General features: G+C 33.9%; 1 protein-coding gene across 6 annotated transcripts; it reads left to right on the top strand.

The window, feature by feature from the left end:
- Window positions 1–305: 305 nt before the first annotated feature.
- LOC105420873 (1-acyl-sn-glycerol-3-phosphate acyltransferase) lies at window positions 306–20143 on the top strand. Of its 6 annotated transcripts, none has more exons than XM_088854417.1 (4): window positions 306–666; window positions 2359–2376; window positions 2529–2722; window positions 20067–20143. In XM_088854417.1, exons 1-3 carry the CDS (start codon window positions 321–323, stop codon window positions 2720–2722), a joined length of 558 nt encoding a protein of 185 aa, XP_088710543.1. In that variant the 5' UTR covers window positions 306–320; the 3' UTR covers window positions 20067–20143. The 6 variants fall into 6 exon arrangements, with proteins under 6 accessions (XP_088710543.1, XP_011624442.1, XP_088710548.1 ...); XM_011626140.3 differs by lacking the exon at window positions 20067–20143 and adding an exon at window positions 14046–14395; XM_088854422.1 differs by lacking the exon at window positions 20067–20143 and adding an exon at window positions 7886–7984.
- The last annotated feature ends 2430 nt before the right edge of the window (window positions 20144–22573 follow it).

Below are 22573 nucleotides of genomic sequence, written 5' to 3'. Positions count from 1 at the left end.
AAATGTGTAAGAGAGAGAGAGGAGAATAGAGAGTAAAGAGAGCTCAAAACAAGGCATGGGGTTCTTGAATTCAAGAAACTAGCTCACCAGAAACTACAATTATTCATCACATGAGCCATGAAACTTAGAGAGAGATAGAGGGAGAGACAGAGTTTACGTGGGTAACAAGGTTGGATAATGAAAGAGTAAGATGTGCAATCTACTCCCGCGGGAGTATACTATCTTTTGGCTTCTGGTATTCCATGGTGCAAGTCCTCCGTGCCTCCTTTGCAACAAAGCCCGCTTATTGGTGCCATTAAATCCGCAGGAGAATATCCAAAATGACGGCCATTGCTTCTCTCTTTCCCCCTCCCACTCTCTGCTCCACTACTCAGCTCTCCCAATTTTCGAGAGAGCGGTTTCTAGGCTTTTCTCGAAAATCTCTTGTGGATAAGAAGGAGAGAAAAAACCCAATGTCCACCAACTATTCTCTTTCTATTATTTGTGGAATTTTACCAGTGGATCCATGGGCACCCACCATTGATTCTCAGAGCATAGCTTCTCAGTTATTTGCAGCTTCCCTGTTTCCATATATTGGTTTTCTTTATTTTATCACCAAGTCAAATTCTTCTCCCAAGCTAACCCTCTTTGGTTTCTACTTTCTACTGGCATTTGTGGGAGCTACAAGTAAGTATTGGTTCTATTTATTTATTTATTTTTTCTGTCGTGGGTTTCTTGTAATATGAGATGAGATTAGTCAGCTCAGAATTTTACTCCTGATAGAGTTTTTGGAAGCAATTTCGTGATTTTCATTACTTATTCGGAATTTTCAGTGAGGATTGAACTAGCATTATTATTATTTTCAATAAATAGATGTGCGTTTTGTCCTTTTTAATTTTTTCTGAATTTCAGTTCATGTAGGAATTTGCATTTGTTTTATGTTGTTTTTAGGGGGATGATCCAACTTATGTGTGAATCTGAAGAACCTCACCTCTTAAAAAATCTATTTTTGAGATGTATTTTGGACCTAATTTTTAAGGACATGTAATCTCTAACATGGAGATCATGAATATGAAAAAATAAATAAATTTAAAAATTAAAAATAATAATTCTATTAAGAAAACATTTGGACCAATTATTTTTTGATGGACCACCTAAAGATGGATGCTTTATACCTTGGGGACAGCAAATCTGGAAAGGCGGTTCCAGCCACATGAAAAAAATTTCCTATAACTATATTCGATGAAATTCTAAGTTATTGAAGCTTCAAAAAAATTTGAACTCACTTGTTTGTAAAGTTACAGAGAGTATTGGATTCATAATCCAGACAGCCCAGAAAATCCAGTTCATTGTTTTTGGAAATGTAGAGCTTTTCAGAAAAATGGAATTCTGGTTTTGAACTCTAGCGTTTTCCTGAAGCTTGGAATTTATTGAATATCCTGAGTATGAAAAGCGCGAAAGAGATGTTCTCTTTTTGTAACATTCAGTGGCTTGTTGAGAATATTCTTGGAATTTGAAACTTCTGAAAATTTTGCTGCACTATAAGGCTCTCTGTTTTTCCTTTTCCTTTTTAGGAAAATGTGCTACTTAAGTTATTGGGATGTTAGCAAGAGCTTGAAATTTCTGATGAAGCCATTGGGATTTTTACCGTCGGCACTTCATTGGAGATAAAGTAACTTTTTCTCTCACAAATGTTATATTTATTCTTTGACCTTTTAAAGTGGATTTCTCGTCTTTCGTAGAATTTTGCAGCTCTGAAGCTAAGGTGTGCATATTCTTTAAACTCAATACATAGAGATTGAAGTTTTAAATTTTTTCAATCTATACAAAAGCATATGATTGACATGGAATCCAAGCTAAATCCTTGTGTATGAATGGAGCATTGAAAAACGTTGACCTTCTGGATGAATGAACATTAAACAATTGCTTAGTTTGCTCCAAGTAGGACTTTACACTATTTTCTGAATCACAAAGAAACCAGCACCGATTAATTTTAGAAGTCCGCTAATTTATGAAAATGAAATTCACTCCGAACAAACTAAATGATTTTTAAAGATAGATTAAGAGATGGCAATAAAGCACATTTATACATACCATCCCCTACATTTCTATTGAGACATGTTTTCATAACACATTCTTTCATATTAATCATTTGTGTGCATAAAGCATCATCTAGTGATCTAGTCTATGGATATGGAGCTCTTTGGTTCAATGATTTAGTTCCAAATTTCACACCCTTGTTTATTTTTCATTCTAAGAAAAATATAATAAAAATTTCTCTTCTACCTATTTAATTTGTGGGTTTCCTTGTATTTATTGCTAACTATTTTCTTTTTTTTCCCCCATTTTTGTGCCTGGTATCTCATGTCGCTCATACAGTACCAGCTGGAATCTATGGTAAGTCTGTTTGATTTAAATTTCATAGAAGCATGATCATTTGATAATTTCAGAGAATCATTGTAAAAACTATTGCAAATGTTTATAGCATGATGTCTCTCATGTTATGTTAACAATGGAAAAAGATACAACTCATGTTTGTACCATTGCAGCAAAATTGCATTATGGGACTTCACTGTCGAATGTCGATTGGCTACATGGGAGTGCTGAATCACTGCTCACACTTACAAATTTGTTCATTGTGCTGGGGTTAAGAGGCGCATTGAGAAAATCTAAGGATGGAAAAAAATGCACCGAGTCTGTACTTCAATCTGATGTCAAAGAGGAGAAGCAAACAACTTTATAGGTAGGATTAATTACCAAAAAAAAAAAAGTGCATATAGTTGTAGAATGCTATCCCCAGAAAAATTGAATTGGATTATCCCCTTTTATCAGTTCCGGCATGACTATTCTAAAGTTAAATTGTATTAAATTATTATTTCTTTATCATTTGAATTAGAAAGCTTAATTGTAGTTGTTGGGAGTGGAGTGGGGGTGAGGTGTGTTTAGCCTGGCAAATGGTGCTGCACCCCTAGAAAGGGAAGAACTGAACAGAGCCACTATGGTTTGGATGCCCGCAGGAAGGCAAGAAGGGCTCCAGGTCTTGACTGCTGACATTAGTGCACTACAATGATGATCTCTTGGGCAGGAGTGCTGGGAAAGGGACTGATTGAGACTCCTTGATGTAATTAGAATATAGTAGGCCCTCAAAAGTAGTAGGTAAATTGGGTCCCAATGGGTTGACACTCAGGGGTAATCTTCTAAGGCTTTGGCTATCCCTCAAAAAATCTTCTAAGGCTTTGGCTATCCCTCAAAAGGACTTTTTGCAGACTCTTAAGTGTTTAGTTATACTTCTGAAGTTGCTGCATTATCCTCCTAGAGTTGGGTATCTACTCCATGTAATTATCATACTTGAGGCGTCCACAAAGATTACTTAAGGATATTCCTACCTTGCCAGAGTAATGATTTTGGTGCAGTATTATGTTCTATGTATAGCTTAAGTAGGTAGTATAAGAACTTAACAAAATTAAATAAACCTTCAAGTAATGCAGAACAATGAAATAGAAGAGATCAAAGTAGAAGGTCATCCTAGCCAGGGATGCAGCCTATTTTGCCCAAGTCGGAGCTGCACTAGCAAGACAAGCATTTAGGACATGTCTGCCATCTAGCCAGACATCTAGCAAGGCAAGCATTTAGGACATGTCTGTATATCTTGCAAGGCAAGCATTTGGCGCCAGTGACTGAATATGATATGCCTCAAACAATGAGAAAACTCCATGGTTAGTTGTTCAATCTTGTAAATTACATCCGCTGTCTTAGAAATGGACCTATCCATAACTAAAGGAAGAAAGAAGTCGATCCTGGCCCACCTATCAATCTTAATCATTAAATTTTTTTTGAGTGGTTCCATCCAATCATTATATTCTTCCTACATAGGGTTCCAAAGCCCAACAAAGCCCAAATTCAAGCAATGCCCTATCCAGAGGAACAGATATGCTAATGACAAAATCGTGTTTGATTTTAAAGAAAGTAGTGACTGTTCCTATAGATTAGACTGAGTATAAAAGCATGATCTTCCATACAGGCATCGCTACTATCCACTTATTGCATGTTATGGTTGAACTAGCCAAAACAAAAGGGAACTGTTATGCTACTATCCACTTATTGCATGTTGGGACGCGGTTAGCATGCGGCCAGCCCGCATATTGTAGAAATGCAGGCTTGGCAATAAATATAATTTGATCCTAATTTTTAGAGAATATATAATCTTTAACATGGAGATTATGAATATGAAAAAAAAGAAAAAAAAAAAAATTGAAACTAGAAATAATAATTATATTAAAAAAACATTTAGGACATTAGTTAGAATTGTTTTTTAGATGGACCACCTATTTGCATCCATCTTTAAGATGGATGCTTTATACCTTTGGACCGCATATTGTACAAATGCGGTCCAGCCAGCATGAAACTACTGTTCTTGCATGTTGTGGTTAAACTAGACAAAACAAAGGGGAGCTGTTTTATATAATTGCGATGCATAAGCTTCTTAACACTTATGAGCAATAAGGAACTCCTGGCAGCTTTTAATGCGTATCTGCTGGGAGACGGCCATCAGCATAAAGGGCCTTGCCACGATTGTCCACAACACTGAATACATGCAGCTTTGTTAATGCACAGCCTAATTGATGTTGGTTTCCTTTTGTGGATATGAGTATATATCCCCATCAACATCCATTCTGGGTGGCCCCTTGTATGGCACATAGCATGCTCATGCATAGGAAGGAGCTTTGTGCAGATCTATGTGTGAGCATGTCAATTTGACTTTTATGGCTGTTCTGGTTTGTTCACTTGACACTTTGAAGATACAAGTTATAGCATCATCAATCATGACATCTTAAAGTGTTCCTCATGACTGAAGTCAGCAAAGTGCTGCTAGCCCTCCAAAACCTTTTGCAAATGCTAATGAATGTATACTAACAGATATGGCATTGTAAATAATTTAATGTGCAACTCAGTCTATTTTGAACATGATCGCAGAATTTTTTGAGGCATATCTTCCTGTCGATCTTTTGTTTTTTATGTGCTACAGCTCTTGTGTTTTGTCATTATCTGTGTGGATAACATTGTCCCAAGTGGGATGTTATTTATGAAATGAAGTTTTAAGGATTTGTTTTTACTTTCTGAATGAAGGATCCTTATCTTCTAATGTCATTCTTGGGTTGGACATTTTTTTTAATATGCCATTGGTGATAGTGTTACCTAATAGAACTATGCCCCCAATGCCCTGGAAATTATCTCATATTCTCAAAAACTTGTTGATAAACTCCAATATGGTTGACACCCTTCTTGAGCTTAATGTCCAATACTACTCTGCCTTGGTATTCGCCCTCTGTACTTTGACGTGGTTATCTTACCATGACGTGGAACAAATATTGCTCATGCTGCTCATGTTTCTAACCAATTTGTCTTCTCATATTGTTATCTTCACATGAGCAGTTTCCTTTAGGTTACATTATACTTTTTTTGTTCATGGCATGGCTTATCCATAAGTTGAGTGGTCAGCTTGCTTCATGCTTAAATGGTTGCTCATACCTGGTCAAAGACTTGCAACAACGTTCTGTGAAACTTTTTTAATGGTTCATTGTTCTTTGAAATACTGAATTGTTAAAAATTTCTCAAGACAATTTTTTGTTGTTACTGGAATTCATTCTCAACATACACACTAAGACTCATCTTTCGTTTTTTTTTTTCTTCATGGCTTTGTACGAAACTGGAGGTTTTTTTTCCTTTTATTTTTTCAATGTAGAAGTTAGTTACGAAACATTTCTGAATAAAAGTTTAAGTTGTCATTCTGTATTGAGAGGGGTTCCCTTTTGCATTTTCTTCTTTCCAGGATAGTGAGGCCCAATGTTTCAGAAACACTGTGGCCCCTAGGCGGCTGGCCTGGCGCCTAGCGGCTAGGTATGCATGTATGTGCTGTCCAAGCACCCATATATGCAGATATGTGGGTTAATTTTGTATTTTGTTGTATTTATATGTATTCCAACTGATGTTTTCATGCAAATACCCTTACTAGCACCCTAAAAAAATTCTAATAATAAAGGGTATGGTTTTGGATGCTTCTTCAAACTTCATTTCCTTTTTTTTTTTTATTTAAGGAAATTTGCAAAATCAATCGACTTGGGGTGTTTCTTGGGTTTAGATTTTTTTAATTTTTTTCTCACTTTGGGCATTTAGAATAAACCCCAAACACCCTTTTGTAGTATATTTTGTCGATCAAAATGACCTGAAGTGAACTTAGGGGCTACTTTATTTCAAAAAAAAGGGGCCATGCCTGGGCGCTGGGTGCCACCCTAGGCGGGCGTAGGAGGGCACCAAGGTACAGGCACCCAGGGAGAGCTGCCCAGGCCTAGGCATGAGGCCTAGGGCCCTTTCAGTGCCTAGCTAGGCGGCCCCATTTTCTAAACAATGGTAAGGCCCTCATGTGTTCGCAAAGTGAGCATTTTTGTACTTCTAGCATGTGGATCTTGTAGTATGACATTTGTTCTCTTAAAAGGCTAATGCTGAGATGTAACAGTCTCTATCTGGCAACTAATGATGTGTGTGCTATATTAAAAGTCCTGTTTGGATGAAACCCTACATCCTCTATAATAAATCTTGAAAACAAATCATTGGTGAATACTGTTGTTTTCCTGTGATGCATAGCCCTTATCTAAAACCCAGCTTTCTGTATTCTATAGCCTGAACTTTCTGACTTCTTAAAAGATAACTTCCAGAATAAATAAATAAATAATGAAAGAGAATTACGGCTCTTCTAAAAGAAAACTTATTCTAATTACTGCCGTACCACTATTTGGTTTTCTAGCTTCTTTGTGCACCCTCCATTGATTCTCATACTTTGCAGCTCAGCTGCTCTAGTTCCTTGTCAGGGTTTTCTTTATCCATCAATAAGCTTTTAGTCCTTTCTTTACTGATGTCATTCTGCTGGATTTTGTGGGTGCTACATGTTATGGTTCAACTTGATATTTCATCAGATTGTGTTGTCGGCATATTGAATATTCAATTCGGACTTAGATTGTTGTTGGGAGTATCAGTTTTGACTCTGTAACTATGTTTCTATAGTTATTTGATTGACTAAATGTAGAAATTGAACTGCAGAGGAAATAAGGGAACCACCTCATTTGTAGATGTGTACTAAAATACCATGGTTGGTGTAAATTGTTCTTCTTTTTGTCCCTTTATTGGTTTTCACACTCTGTTGCGTGATTGTTTCAGTAGGCCTGTTAAGCTTCCGATTAACATCTATGACAGCGGATCATAAGACTTCAACAGCATATGTGCAGCTTTTTTATGAGGTTCTGGAAATGATCAGTAGATAATAACTTGCGAATGTTATTGCTAGGTCTTGCAACTTCATGGTTTCTCTCAAAACACTATAGTGTTTGTAGGGTATTAACCTACATTGTTTTGAGTACTCACTCATAACCTGCCTGTTTGGATGACAAATAATATTATCTAGAGTTGATTTAAAATTAATATACTCAGTATAATATTACTTTATTCGCTGTTTGGTCCATGCCCTATAATGTTGTAATATCATTTCAGCAATTTTCAGTGACTTTTTGCTACTTCTAGATAAAACTAAGTGACATTCAGCAAATTACTCGAGTAAAATCAACTTTACAAAAAGATAAAATTTATATGTGAAGCTGCATATAAATTTATCTCAGATAATTTTAGGATGGACAGTACCAAACAACAAATTGTTCATTATCAAGATTATTTTAATTGAAGTTTCTAGCGCATGTTTCCATGTCCATAATATTTTTACATTATTATTTTTTGGCTGACCAGAATTTCTAGAGTTTTTTGCCTACCCTAGCTCGGTGATAGATTCTATGTTCACATCCAGCCAGTAGAACATTATAGAAAATGTCTAACTACTACTTTCTTATATCCACTCTCTCAGGTCATACATGACAAAAAATGCCAAGCACCTTATTGTTATTTTTCCGATGGGGTTTTGTATGATAATAAGATATTCCTATACACTTCTTTCTTATTTTTCTGTGGTGTGTGCTACATAATAGGAAATGCCTACATACCTTCATGTCTTCCTGCTGGGTGTTGTGTTATCCGCAGTTAAAATGTCTTAGTGAGCTATGCTTCATAAGTTTCAAAGAACTGTTAATGGCCATTGATTTCAACATTTTTAGGCCATGTTGGGCTGAAAATTAAATCAAATCTGCAATATTTTCTTTTTGTTTTTTGTTTGGTCAAAATGTTGATGGCCCACATTCAAATTAATCTACGGATGAGGGAGGTATGGTGTGTCTTTAATAAGCCCCGTATTGGAACTCACAAGAATCTTGAAACATTCCCAAACTCACTGAAAATATACCTCTTGTAAACCTCTCCTCCCTCTAGAGAGTTAACCTCTCTCTCTCTCACTTTCACTTTCATACCCCATTAGGGAGAACCCATTAAAACAAAGTTGGAGAGATTGGGCTGTGGTAGCTCAGGGCATAGAAAGAGAGCATAGAGTTTCCATTTGCTTGGTGAGAGAGAGGGGCGTGGGAGTGTAGGGTTGCAGTTTGTGGGTGAGAGAGAATAGAGAGAGCGGGTCTAGGAGGTGGTCTAGAGAGAGTTGGAAAGAGAGAAGGGTTGATAGGAAGAGAGAGATTATTGGTGGTTGTGAGAGAATTAGGGGTGCCAATGGACCCGGACTCGACCCATACCCGCCAGGTATACCTGACACGGGTGCAGGTATGGGTCCAAGTTTTGGACCCGCAGGTAGGGTCTGGGTCCACTAAAGGATACCGGATAGTCCCGTGTCCGGGTACAGGTCTTGCTATACCCGATCCAAGGGGTACTCGGACCCGAATTTTTAGTTTACCCAAAGGCCAAAGCCCCAACCCTAAAATCGTTGTAATACTTTTCGTCTTACCCTGGTTCCCTGAATGGTTGAACCTGATCACTATCCTCCCTTACTGCAATTCTTCCTTTCTCAGAGTCTTGGAGACAGCTCTCTTTCTGGATCTCGAATGTCTCTCTCCTTCTAATAGCCCACCCCTCAAAAATCAGTTCTCTGTTGTTCACCATTGTAGGGTACATAGTGAGGGTGACAGTGGACTCGACCAGACTCGGGACTCGATGGGTATGGGTATGGGTCCGACTTTTGGACCCGACTGGTCAGGTCTGGGTCCAAAACCTAGATTTGAATACATTCGGGTCTGGGTTGGGGTCCAGCCGAACTCGACCCATTGCCACCCCAAGAGAGAAGGGAAGAAGTGAGAAGGGTTGACAATTTACCCGATTTAGATCCAAAACCCAGATATCACCCTATTTGGATCTGGGTATGGACCTAAAATTTGGATCTGAAAGCCAAATCAGGATCCAAAAGGTACGAATTAAATTTTGGATCGGATCTGGGTGCAGGTGGATCCAATCCGAATCCATCCTGGATCCAGATCCAGATCCAACCCAAATCCAAATCAAGATCTAACCTGGATCCAGATCAAGATCCAACCCCAATTTTTTTAAATAGTATATATATATATATATGGAAAAAGCTAACAATAGCTGACCAGCTATAATGAATAGTAATAAAAGTGGAATGGAATGGGAGCCGTTAGATCTTCATCATATGATTCATAATGCACATCATTGTTTTAATTTTAATTATTTTCTATAAATCGGATTATAATGAAATTTTAGATGTGTACTAAAAAATAGGACGCATAAATAAAAAATATAAAAAAAGTATTTCTCAAAATATAAAATGATCGAAATACCCTTGAAAAATGATAGGGGTAGTTTGATCATTTTAAATTATTGAAAATAATATTTTTATATGGTCCGCAATAATGTTAGGTATATACACTCAAAATTTCATATTACTCAGATTTATATAAAAAAATTAAAATTATAATAGTGATGTGCATTCTTAACCGCATGATGAAGATCTAACGGTTCCCATTCCACTTATATACTATTCATTATAGTTGGCCAGCTGTTGTAAGGTTTATTACACACACACACACACACACACACACACACACACACACACACACACACACACACACACATATATATATATATATATATATATATATATATATATATATATATATATATATATATATATATATATATGTGGGTTTGTCTAGAGTTAACAACCCCTCAAAATACAAAGGTTCAAGTTAAAAGGGGTTGTGATAGGTGTATTTATTAAAACAATAATTACTTTTTTATTAAAAAATTATTTAAATAGGTAACTTTACCATTTAGCAAGTGCAAATTTGAAATTTTCACAAAAATGTAGTGGCATTTAGAAATTTAGTGTCCTAGAACTTTATTTGTAGAGTGCCCTTGTCCTTTAGTTAAAATTTCAATTTTACCCTTTTTGGAGATGACAAAAATACCCTTTGTCTTGTAGTAATATTTACAAATTTGCACCACAAAAATAACTTTTTTTAAAAAATAGATAACAAAATTAATAAATCCACCTTTCACAACTCTCTCTATCTTGAACCTTTGAAGGATTGCGAAGTTTAGAATATCCCTATATATATATATATATATATATATATATATATATCTTCTAATAAAGGGAAAGCAAAGTTACTTGAGCATGAAACAATGATGCTTCAGGAAGAACCAATTATAGAAGATACTATCCAAAATCAAGAAAATGCATTTATGGATACTACTTCCATAGATCTCAATAGAATAGCTTATGGAAAGAATTGGAAACCAATAACAGCTTTACCATATCACAAGAGACCTACACCTGTTGATATACAAATGGAAGAAAATGCTATACAACAGGCAGTATCATACTCAGGCAGATCCATAGTAAATTGGCAAATAGATGGATTATCAGAATTAAAAATATTAGATGTTATGCGACATATGACAATATATGCCTCTGCAAATAAAATGGCAGGCAACCCTGATCAAGAGGTTGCAAAAGCAATAGTCAATGGATTTACTGGCTGGTTACGAGGCTGGTGGGATTTTTATGTAGATGATGAAACCAAACAAAGAATCCTCAATAATACTCGACAATGGACCGCCAGAAATGAACAAAACCAAGAAATAATTTATACAGAGAGTGATGCTAATCTATACCATTACACTTCATTTTGTAGGCAGTACAACATTATTAGCAGCCAGATCAGTAGATCTGCTATCCAATTTACGCTGTCCTACCCTATCTCATTATAAATGGTATAAAGATGTATTTTTCTCAAGATTACTAATAAGAGAAGATTGTCAGCTAGACCACTGGAAAGAGAAATTTATAGCTGGTCTACCATATTTATTCGCAGAAAAAGTCAAAGAAAGACTGCGAAAGAAACATAATGGAATTATAGTATATTCATCATATACCTTAGGAGAACTCTCCGCAGAAATATGTGCTGAGGGATTAGCCTTATGCACAGATATGAAACTCAAAAGACAATTAGATAAACAAAAAATCACTAAGCGAAAAGAACTTGGTGACTTTTGCGAACAATTCGGATATTATCTTGATAAGAAAAATATGCCTGACAAGTTATATAAGAAAAGGAAAAAATATAAAAAGGAAAAATATAAATCTAAAAATAAAGATAAGAAAAAATATTATAAAAAATCTAAAGGAAAACTAATTGATAAGTTTTCCCCCAATACAAAGGGAAAAAAAAAACTACCAGTATGTTATAAGTGTGGTAAAGTAGGACATTATAAACATCAATGTAAATTAAAAAAGAAAATAGAATCATTACATTTAGATGAAACAATAAATCAAAATTATATAATATAATCAATTATGATTCTTCGTCCTCTACTTCTACTAATTCTCATATAGATCAAATCCAAGATGATGATCTTATGTGGACAGACTCTTCTGATTCCACTAATGATTCAGATACAGAATCATCCAGTTCAATAAAAGATAATGATTGTAGTTGCCCCATACCAACACATAATGTATAGACATTCACTCAAGAAGATAATTTCATCTTAGATATTATTGACAAAATTATTGATCCAGATGAAAAAAGAGCTGTCATTACTCAATTTATTTTTATCACAAAAAATAAAGCAAAATCACTTCCAATAAATAAATCTTCTGATGAATATAATTTTGCTTCAATAATGAAAAGAGTAAGTGAATAACACACTTCTAAAAAAGAACCCACAATTTCAGACCTCAAAAAAAAAATTAAAGAAATAAAAACTGAAATAGTTCAATTAAAGAATAGAATTAAATCATTAGAATTACAACAACTATCTCAACAAAAATCAGAAACAGATGAAATAGAATTTGATCAACTGATGACATATGAACCAAATCCATCATCAGAGATTCCTGAATCTTCAGAAGCTAAGTCACAAATAGTAACTATTCCTTCTGTCAACTTAATAGACAAAATAGTACTACAAAAATGGTTTGTCCAAGTTAAGATTATTGTTGCAAAAGATTATAGCTTTGAAACTTCAGCTCTAATTGATTCTGGAGCTGACCTGAATTGTATCAATGAAGGACTTGTACCTTCAAAATACTTTGATAAAACTACTCAAATATTAAATACAGCAGATGGAAGTATATTATTTATTAAATACAAATTATCTAATGCTTCCGTTTGTAACAACTATCAATGTATTGATACACCATTCATTATGGTGAAAGGATTAAGCCAAGCTGTAATACTTGGAGTCCCATTCCTTACTTTACTATATCCTTTAACCATAGATGAAACATGAATATCTTCAACCATTCAGAATATTCTAATACATTTTAATTTTATACAAAAACCAAAATTAAAAGAATTAAATAGTGTTAGAAGTCAGTTACAAAATAAATAATGATTTCTTTATACTTTAAAGCAAGAAATTAAATATAAGTCTATTGAAGAACAAATACAAACTCCTTCAATTCAACAAAAAATCCAATCAATACAACATCATATAAAAACTTCAATATGCAGTGAACACCCTAATGCTTTTTGGGAAAGGAAAAAGCATACTATTACTTTACCATATGAACAAGGATTTGATGAAAAACAAATACTTACAAAAGCTAGACCAATACAGATGAATACTATCTTATTAGATATGTGTCGCAAAGAGATTGCTGATCTCCAAAATAAAAAGCTCATAAGGCCAAGCTCCTCACCCTGGAGCTGTGCAGCCTTTTATGTAAATAAAAATGCTGAAAAAGAACGAGGAGTTCCTCGATTAGTCATTAATTATAAACCTTTAAATAAAGTTTTAAAATGGATTAGATACCCTATTCCTAATAAAAAAGATTTATTAGATAGAGTTGCTCAAGCTAATATCTTTTCCAAATTTGATATGAAATCTGGATGTTGGCAAATACAAATCCAAGAAAAAGATAGATATAAAACAGCATTTAATGTTCCATTTGGTCAATATAAATGGAACGTTATGCCATTTGGTTTAAAGAACGCTCCATCAGAATTCTAGAAAATGGTTTGATCTTTTTGATCAATTTTCATTATATTTGGACATAAAGTACTCATGACTTTGTAATATATTCTGTATACTATTGCTAGATTTTGAGAACCATGGATCATATTAAAACCATGAGTTTTTAAATTTATTGTTAGTATATCTAGAATATTTGGATCAGTTAAAGAGACTGAAAAGTTTGGAAAACAATTAAAATATATTGGACCACTACAAAGGCTGGATTCAACCATGCCAAGTAGCGAGTCTGTGAAGATATTGTGTCTTGTATCTCTTAGGCATACAAGCACAGAAGTGTTCAACCCTAGTCGGGTCAAAGGTTTTACTGCCATTTGTATAAGGCCAATGTGTAAATATTTGTACTTATTTTCTTTATGTTTTTCAATAACTTTTTTTGATAGTAGTTGAAAGTCTTTTTGATTTTGAGTGACAGATAAACTTTCTTCTACTGTCTTGATGGCATATCCCATCTTGAATTTAAATGATCCCTTATGGTAAATGTCATGTATTCGTACCTTAGGAATATTCCAATTTTGAATATTTTCTTCAATGTCATTTATGATAATTTGTTCTTTGTTTTTTACTCTAAGTGTTTGAGATGAAGTTGCATTATTACTTGTAAGATTCCTAATTAAATTTGCCATCCTTAGGTTGCGGATAATGACAATCTGGACATTCGGGGGTCCAACGTTTTCCCTAAGCGGCTCTTCCTGGCCTTGGCGGTACTTTGCAATAGACTATCTCTTGTCTCTTGTCTTAACTCTCGAACCAACTTTTTTGGATGTAAATTTAACTTGGTTTCTTTAGTACAAATGTAACTTTTATCTCTTACTTATAGTTTTACTGTTAAAGAACAGTATTACTGTTTTATCAGTTTAACTGTTTACACAGTTCCACTGTTTGACAGTTCTACTGTTTGACTCTGATACCAAAACGCCCAGGATCTACAGTCCTATTGTTTGATTATTAATTTAATCAGAATATGAGGTTATAAGAAGTATATAATATGTGTTTGTAGTAAGACTGATCTAGGTTAAAGTAAATATGTGAATAAGAGGCTATTGTATTTAACAAGTTCTTGTAGGATTTTGTAATAATTAAGGATAAAAAGGAGTATGCAAAGTAAAGGGATAATAGAGATATCAATCACGAACCATTGAGCATAAGATAACTCGCCAATCTTTATACTGAATAAAATTTTAAACTGCATTTTATGCACATCATGATATAAACAGATATAACATCTTTTTATAGCAATTGTATAATGTTTACAACATAACAACAGAGCAACTGAAATAATACAACTATAACTATTACAAACTCTGAAGAAAAGAAAAAGACAAGATAGAAAATCTGAAACTTACTGTGTACAAATACAATAACTGAAAAATAGCTTCCAGTGTTGTGGACAGTATGAAGGGAGAGATTTTAGATTGCAGTCACACATAATGGATATAGAAAGAAAGGTGAAGGATAAAACCTGATCATATGTTTAGAATATGATGAGCTATGAAGGTCAAGATAGCTCTGATGTTTGATGCAATATTCCGACCTCAGAAGAGTGGTAATGAACTGAGCAAGAATGGATTCAGTAGAAATAAACTCAGAGAGAAAAAACTCAAAGAGAGAGAACTGAGAGAGAGAACTCAGAGAGAGAAGGCAGCAGGGAGTAGAAAGAGGATGGTTGAGGATGCTGAGTTCGACCTTGTTCAAATGAGGAGAGGTCCTTCCTTTTTATAGGCGAGGGAGGTTGCTTCAAGGCAAAGCAAAGTGACATGTCAAAAGGAAGGGAATCAAAATAAAGAAGGGATTCCTTTGTCGTGAAGTAAAAAGTGGTTCAGCAAAAGGGAAGAGACAAAAGAAAAAAGAGAAAAAACAAAACATAAAGACATTATGTACAGTGCTCTATTTGTTTGTTTCCCAAGTGGCTACAGTAAGCGCATCTTGGTACAGTGCTTCTTGTTGGGGACGTGGCTATATGGAATAGTGTCTTCTTGTCGTATATAATAGTGGGTACAGTGCTTCAAATTTTGAAACAGTCTTTTTGTCGTTTTCTGTCGGCGGGGTTTTGTCTCTTATGGAGCTTTGTCGGTGGAGACTGTTCCTCTTTTGGATTATTGATATTGCTGTCGGTGGTGATGTTGGTAGAGACTTTTTCCTATTCATGGTCGTTGACTGAATTCGTCTGGATCGTCTTCTTCTGGATCTGTCTCTTCTTCTTCTGGATCAGCTTCACTCAATTGAAGGTATCTATTGGTGTGAAGTGGGGAAGATTGTTCAGTTTCTTCGGAAGATACTGGTTTTCTTCCGGCCTCAGTAAAGATCTCTTTCATTTGTTTTTCTAGTTCTTCTTTGGATGCATTGGGATTGGTTTGCAACATATTTCGTAAGTAGGTTGGAAAGTCAAAAGAGGTATTGGCTGTATTTGGGCTTGGCTGGTATTTAGGTGTCTGTTGGGGTATTCTTTTTGGTGTGGTGGTGGTGAGATCCATTTTGAAAATGTCCCACCATTTTACAGAGATGGTTTTCCCCAATCGAGGAATATAGGTATAATCGGCTGTATTATTGACTGAAATAGTATAGTCCCATTTCATGATCCATGGGATCTGATATAATACCATGAAGTATAGGTGAGTGTCAATTGTATTGTCACTATTATTGTATTGCACAAATTGTTTTAGGTATAATCATATTGGATTTTTCCATATTTGTTTGGAATAATATGGTTTGATCTTTTTGATCAATTTTCATTATATTTGGACATAAAGTATTCATGACTTTGTAATATATTCTGTATACTATTGCTAGATTTTGAGAACCATGGATCATATTAAAACCATGAGTTTTTAAATTTATTGTTAGTATATCTAGAATATTTGGATCAGTTAAAGAGACTGAAAAATTTGGAAAACAATTAAAATATATTGGACCACTACAAAGGCTGGATTCAACCATGCCAAGTAGCAAGTCTGTGAAGATAGTGTCTTGTATCTCTTAGGCATACAAGCATAGAAGTGTTCAACCCTAGTCGGGTCAAAGGTTTTACTGCTATTTGTATAAGGCCAATGTGTAAATATTTGTACTTATTTTCTTTATGTTTTTCAATAATTTTTTTTGATAGTAGTTGAAAGTCTTCTTGATTTTGAGTGACAGATAAACTTTCTTCTACTGTCTTGATGGCATATCCCATCTTGAATTTAAATGATCCCTTATGGTAAATGTCATGTATTGGTACCTTAGAAATATTCCAATTTTGAATATTTTCTTCAATGTCATTTATGATAATTTGTTCTTTGTTTTTTACTCTAAGTGTTTGAGATGAAGTTGCATTATTACTTGTAAGATTCCTAATTAAATTTGCCATCCTTAGATTGCGGATAATGACAATCTGAACATTTAGGGGTCCAGCGTTTTCCCTAAGCGGCTCTTCCTGGCCTTGGCGGTACTTTGCAATAGACTATCCCTTGTCACTTGTCTTAACTCTCGGACCAACTTTCTTGGCTGTAAATTTAACTTGGTTTCTTTAGTACAAATGTAACTTTTATCTCTTACTTATAGTTTTACTGTTAAAGAACAATATTATTGTTTTATCAGTTTAACTGTTTACACAGTTCCACTGTTTGACAGTTCTACTGTTTGGCTTTGATACCAAAACGCCCAGGATCTACAGTCCTATTGTTTGATTCTTAATTTAATCAGAATATGAGGTTGTAAGAAGTATATAACATGTGTTTGATATGTTGATCTAAAGATTCAAAGAATATTAAAACATCATCAATTTAGACAATCATGAAATGATGATAGGTATTAAAAACATCATTCATTATTTTCTGGAATTCTGATGGAGCGTTCTTTAAACCAAATGGTATAACGTTCAATTCATATTGACCAAATGGAACATTAAATGCTGTTTTATATCTATCTTTTTCTTGGATTTGTATTTGCCAATATCCAGATTTCATATCAAATTTGGAAAAGATACTAGCTTGAGCAACTCTATCTAATAAATCTTTTTTATTAGGAATAGGGTATCTAATCCATTTTAAAACTTTATTTAAAGGTTTATAATTAATGACGAATCGAGGAACTCCTCGTTCTTTTTCAGCATTTTTATTTACATAAAAGGCTGCACAGCTCCAAGGTGAGGAGCTTGGTCTTATGAGCTTTTTATTTTGGAGATCAGCAATCTCTTTGCGACACATATCTAATAAGATAATATTCATCTGTATTGGTCTAGCTTTTGTAGGTATTTGTTTTTCATCAAATCCTTGTTCATATGGTAAAGTACTAGTATGCTTTTTCCTTTTCCAAAAAGCATTAGGGTGTTCACTGCATATTGAAGTTTCTATATGATGTTGTATTGATTGGATTTTTTGTTGAATTGAAGGAGTTTGTATTTGTTCTTCAATAGACTTATATTTAATTTCTTGCTTTAAAGTATAAAGAAATCTTCTTTATTTTGTAACTGACTTCTAACACTATTTAATTCTTTTAATTTTGGTTTTTGTATAAAATTAAAATGTATTGGAATATTCTGAATGGTTGAAGATATTCCTGTTTCATCTATGGTTAAAGGATATAGTAAAGTAAGGAATGGGACTCCAAGTATTACAGCTTGGCTTAATCCTTTTACCATAATTAATGGTGTATCAATACATTGATAGTTGTTACAAACGGAAGCATTAGATAATTTGTATTTAATAAATAATATACTTCCATCTGCTGTATTTAATATTTGAGTAGTTTTATCAAAGTATTTTGAAGGTACAAGTCCTTCATTGATACAATTCAGATCAGCTCCAGAATCAATTAGAGCTGAAGTTTCAAAGCTATAATCTTTTGCAACAATAATCTTAACTTGGACAAACCATTTTTGTATTACTATTTTGTCTATTAAGTTGACAGAAGGAATAGTTACTATTTGTGGCTTAGCTTCTGAAGATTCAGGAATCTTTGATGATGGATTTGGTTCATATGTCATCAGTTGATCAAATTCTATTTCATCTGTTTCTGAATTTTGTTGAGATAGTTGTTGTAATTCTAATGATTTAATTCTATTTTTTAATTGAACTATTTCAGTTTTTATTTCTTTAATTTATTTTTTGAGGTCTGAAATTGTGGGTTCTTTTTGAGAAGTGTGTTGTTCACTTACTCTTTTCATTAGTGAAGCAATATATATTCATCAGGAGATTTATTTATTGGAAGTGATTTTGCTTTATTTTTTGTGATAGAAATAAATTGAGTAATGACAACTCTTTTTTCATCTGGATCAATAATTTTGTCAAAAATATCTAAGATGAAATTATCTTCTTGAGTGAGTGTCTGTACATTATGTGTTGGTATGGGGCAACTACAATCATTATCTTTTATTGAACTGGATGATTCTGTATCTGTATCATCAATGGAATCAGAAGAGTCTGTCCACATAAAATCATCATCTTGGATTTGATCTATATGCGATTAGTAGAAGTAGAGGACGAAGAATCATAATTAATTATATTATATAATTTTGATTTTATTGTTTCATCTAAATGTAATGATTCTATTTTCTGTTTTAATTTATATTGATGTTTATAATGTCCTACTTTACCACACTTATAACATACTGATAGTTTTCTTTTTCCCTTTGTATTGGGGGAAAACTTATCAATTAGTTTTTTTTAGATTTTTTATAATATTTTTTCTTATCTTTATTTTTAGATTTATATTTTTCCTTTTTATATTTTTTCCTTTTCTTATATAAGTTGTCAGGCATATTTTCCTTATCAAGATAATATTCGAATTGTTCGCAAAAGTCACCAAGTTCTTTTCGCTTAGTGATTTTTTGTTTATCTAATTGTCTTTTGAGTTTCATATCTATGCATAAGGCTAATCCCTCGGCACATATTTCTGCGGAGAGTTCTCCTAAAGTATATGATGAATATACTATAATTCCATTATGTTTCTTTCGCAGTCTTTCTTTGACTTTTTCTGCGAATAAATATGGTAGACTAGCTATAAATTTCTCTTTCCAGTGGTCTAGCTGACAATCTTCTCTTATTAGTAATCTTGAGAAAAATACATCTTTATACTATTTATAATGAGATAGGGTAGGACAGCGTAAATTGGATAGCAGATCTTCTGATCTGGTTGCTAATAATGCTGTACTGCCTACAAAATGAAGTGTAATGGTATATATTAGAGTGTTGACAACATCACTCTCTGTATAAATTATTTCTTGGTTTTGTTCATTTTTGGCGGTCCATTGTCAAGTATTATTGAGGATTTTTTGTTTGGTTTCATCATCTACATAAAAATCCCACCAGCCTCGTAACCAGCCAGTAAATCCATTGACTATTGCTTTTGCAACCTCTTGATCAGGGTTGCCTGCCATTTTATTTGCAGAGGCATACATTGTCATATGTCGCATAACATCTAATATTTTTAATTCTGATAATCCATCTATTTGCCAATTTACTATGGATCTGCCTGTTGTATATCATCTTCTTCCATTTGTATATCAACAGGTGTACGTCTCTTGTGATATGGTCAAGCTGTTATTGATTTCCAATTCTTTCCATAAGCTATTCTATTGAGATCTATGAGAGTAGTATCCATAAATGCATTTTCTTGATTTTGGATAGTATCTTCTATAATTGGTTCTTCCTGAAGCATCATTGTTTCATGCTCAGGTAATTTTGCTTTCCCTTTATCAGAAGACTCAGGAATTGAACTAATAATAGTTGGAGGAGGAATATCTATTTTGGGAGAAGGTATTCCTTTAATATCTAGAGATTGCATATATAAATTAGTATAATTATTCTGTTCCACAATATGAAGAATTAATTCCTGCTTCTTACCAAGTTCCTTGGGTAAGATTTTATATGGAGTGGCAATAATATCATATAGTGATTGTGGTTGTGTTGGCTCATCCTTAACTGGGATGACTGCTTTTAGTATTATACTCTTCTCAGGTGGATGAGTATTAGCAGTGGTTGTACCATCTGTACTGATATAAGTTTTTTCTTCTAATGTTTGAATATTATTAAATGAAGGAATAATAATATTATATTGAGTACATACTTCTTTTAACCATATAAAAAATCCTTTGTTTAATCTTTCTTTTTTAAGAAATTTATTATATTTTTTATGCATTAATTCTATTATTCTAGGTTGAAATGTTTTTAAATACCATTCTCGAATATGTTTATTTTCTTCAGATAAATAATCTTTTCTGATATATTCTTTATTAACTTTTCTTCGTTTCCTTTCTAATTTGGCTGCTAAATATGCTGCCATATATTCGTCAGAATATTGATCATATGAATTGATTTCTTCTTCTATATCATCTTCGATTTGGAAAGTTAATATTTGAAAATCTTCTATACTAGGTTCAGGAGTATTTGCTATACTTACTTCAAGAGTATAGGTAGGAATAACAACATGATCAGTTGTTCTTCTTATTCCTTGGAAGTGTAAATCCGACTGTGGTATTGATTGTATAGATGAAGAGGATTGGGTAGGAGGAGGTAGTATTATAACATCAAGATTAGTAGAATAAGATTTTCTATTTGGTATTTTATTTTTTATATTCATTTTTCTATTAATATTGATATCATCCTGTACTTGTAATTGTTGAAATTTTATTTCAATATTACCATCCGGATGTTCAATTATTTGATTTGGAATACTATTTTTTGGTACTTCTTGGGGCTGATTTGCATGTTGTAATGCCCATGACTGTGTATAGGGGGTAGAAGAAAGAGAGAAATCCGAATCTGGATATCATGTATACTATTCAGATTCAGATCCAAATATCCAGGATCCAATTTGGAGAAAGATCCGATCCAAATTTGATGTATCCTATTCAAATTAGGATCTTGATCAGGTGGATCCGGCTCGTTCTCATCCCTAGAAGTGAGAATTTGTGGTGGTGGTGCAGGAAATAGGGTTCGGAAGGAGTAGGAGTTAGTTCCTTGTTAAAAAAAGTAAAGAGTTAGGAAGAGTGAATCGTGGTTTACGTGGATAGAAAAATAATATCTATCTATTCTATAATATAAGGATGAGGTTTCTATGAGGCCTAGGCTTTACGTAAACAAAATGAAGCCCCACCTCAAATCTTCGTCTGGAAAGCACTTCCGGCAATAAAAATCTCCATAATGGTTTTGAAATCAATTTCCAACATAGGCAATAAAATTTGAAACTCAAAAAATGATAAAGATCTTGCAAATATATGAACACGTATTTTTAGGGGGAAATAGATGGTCTAGATAATTTATTACAAATATACACTATTTTTAAAGCTTGAAATCTTAAAATTTTTTCACAACCATAATGTTCAAACCAATAGTGTTATAAGGTGAAGCTTTACTTAGTTTGTATATTTGTCATCACTATATTACCTTCAAAATCCCTCACCACTCGTCCAAAACCCGTGAGACCAAAAATTCAGCATGGTTTGTTGTTTTCTCCCCAAGAGGACTTGCATATGTTATCATTATATTACCTTCCCAATCCCTCACCACTCATCCAAAACCCGCGAGACTAAGATTCCCTAAAGAGCTACCATCAAAATTAAGCTTCAATACTCCCCTCGTCACTATATTACCTTTTCAATCCCTCACCACTCCTCCAAAACCTGTGAGACCAGGATTCCCTAAAGAGCTACCATCAAAATTAAGCTTCAATACTCATCTCAAAGGCGGTGACCATCTTCCTTTAGGCCTACATTTTCTAAAGCCCAATTGGAATAAGTTCGATAAGTTTCTCGTAACATCAACTTCCAAGATATCTCTCCCAACTTTTGTAATCAATAAATACAACTAGATGGAGTGTAAGATTTTATCTAGAATTCTATCAAAGGGTTGATTTATCCCATTGAAAAGTCTTCTATTCCTTTCCTTCCACACTTCTCACAAAATCACACTTCTCACAATTTGCCAAATCACCAAACCTGTTTGTGGTATCATAGAAACCGATAAGCCTGCAATAATCCGCTTGACTTCCGAAGGTAAGACCAAGGCTACTCGAATCTGATAAAAAAACCACCGCCAAATTCTAAAAATAAATGTACAATGAAGAAACATATGAGCACCTATTTCACCATCTCCCTTGCAAAGCAAGCAAATATTTGACAGAATATTCCCTCTCTTGATGAGATTATCAATAGTTAAACCTTGTCCTGTACAGCTAACCAGAA

This window comes from Amborella trichopoda, chromosome 1 (assembly GCF_054954075.1).
Source record: "Amborella trichopoda isolate Santa Cruz 75 chromosome 1, AtrichopodaSantaCruz75HAP2 v2.0, whole genome shotgun sequence".
NCBI classification, from domain to species: Eukaryota; Viridiplantae; Streptophyta; class Magnoliopsida; order Amborellales; family Amborellaceae; genus Amborella; species Amborella trichopoda.
Note: the sequence above shows the minus strand (reverse complement) of the source record. Positions and strands in the feature narration are given on the sequence as shown.

Coding starts and splice junctions, on each gene's coding strand:
- LOC105420873 (XM_088854417.1), top strand. CDS start 321: ATGACGGCCATTGCTTCTCTCTTTCCCCCTCCCACTCTCTGCTCCACT.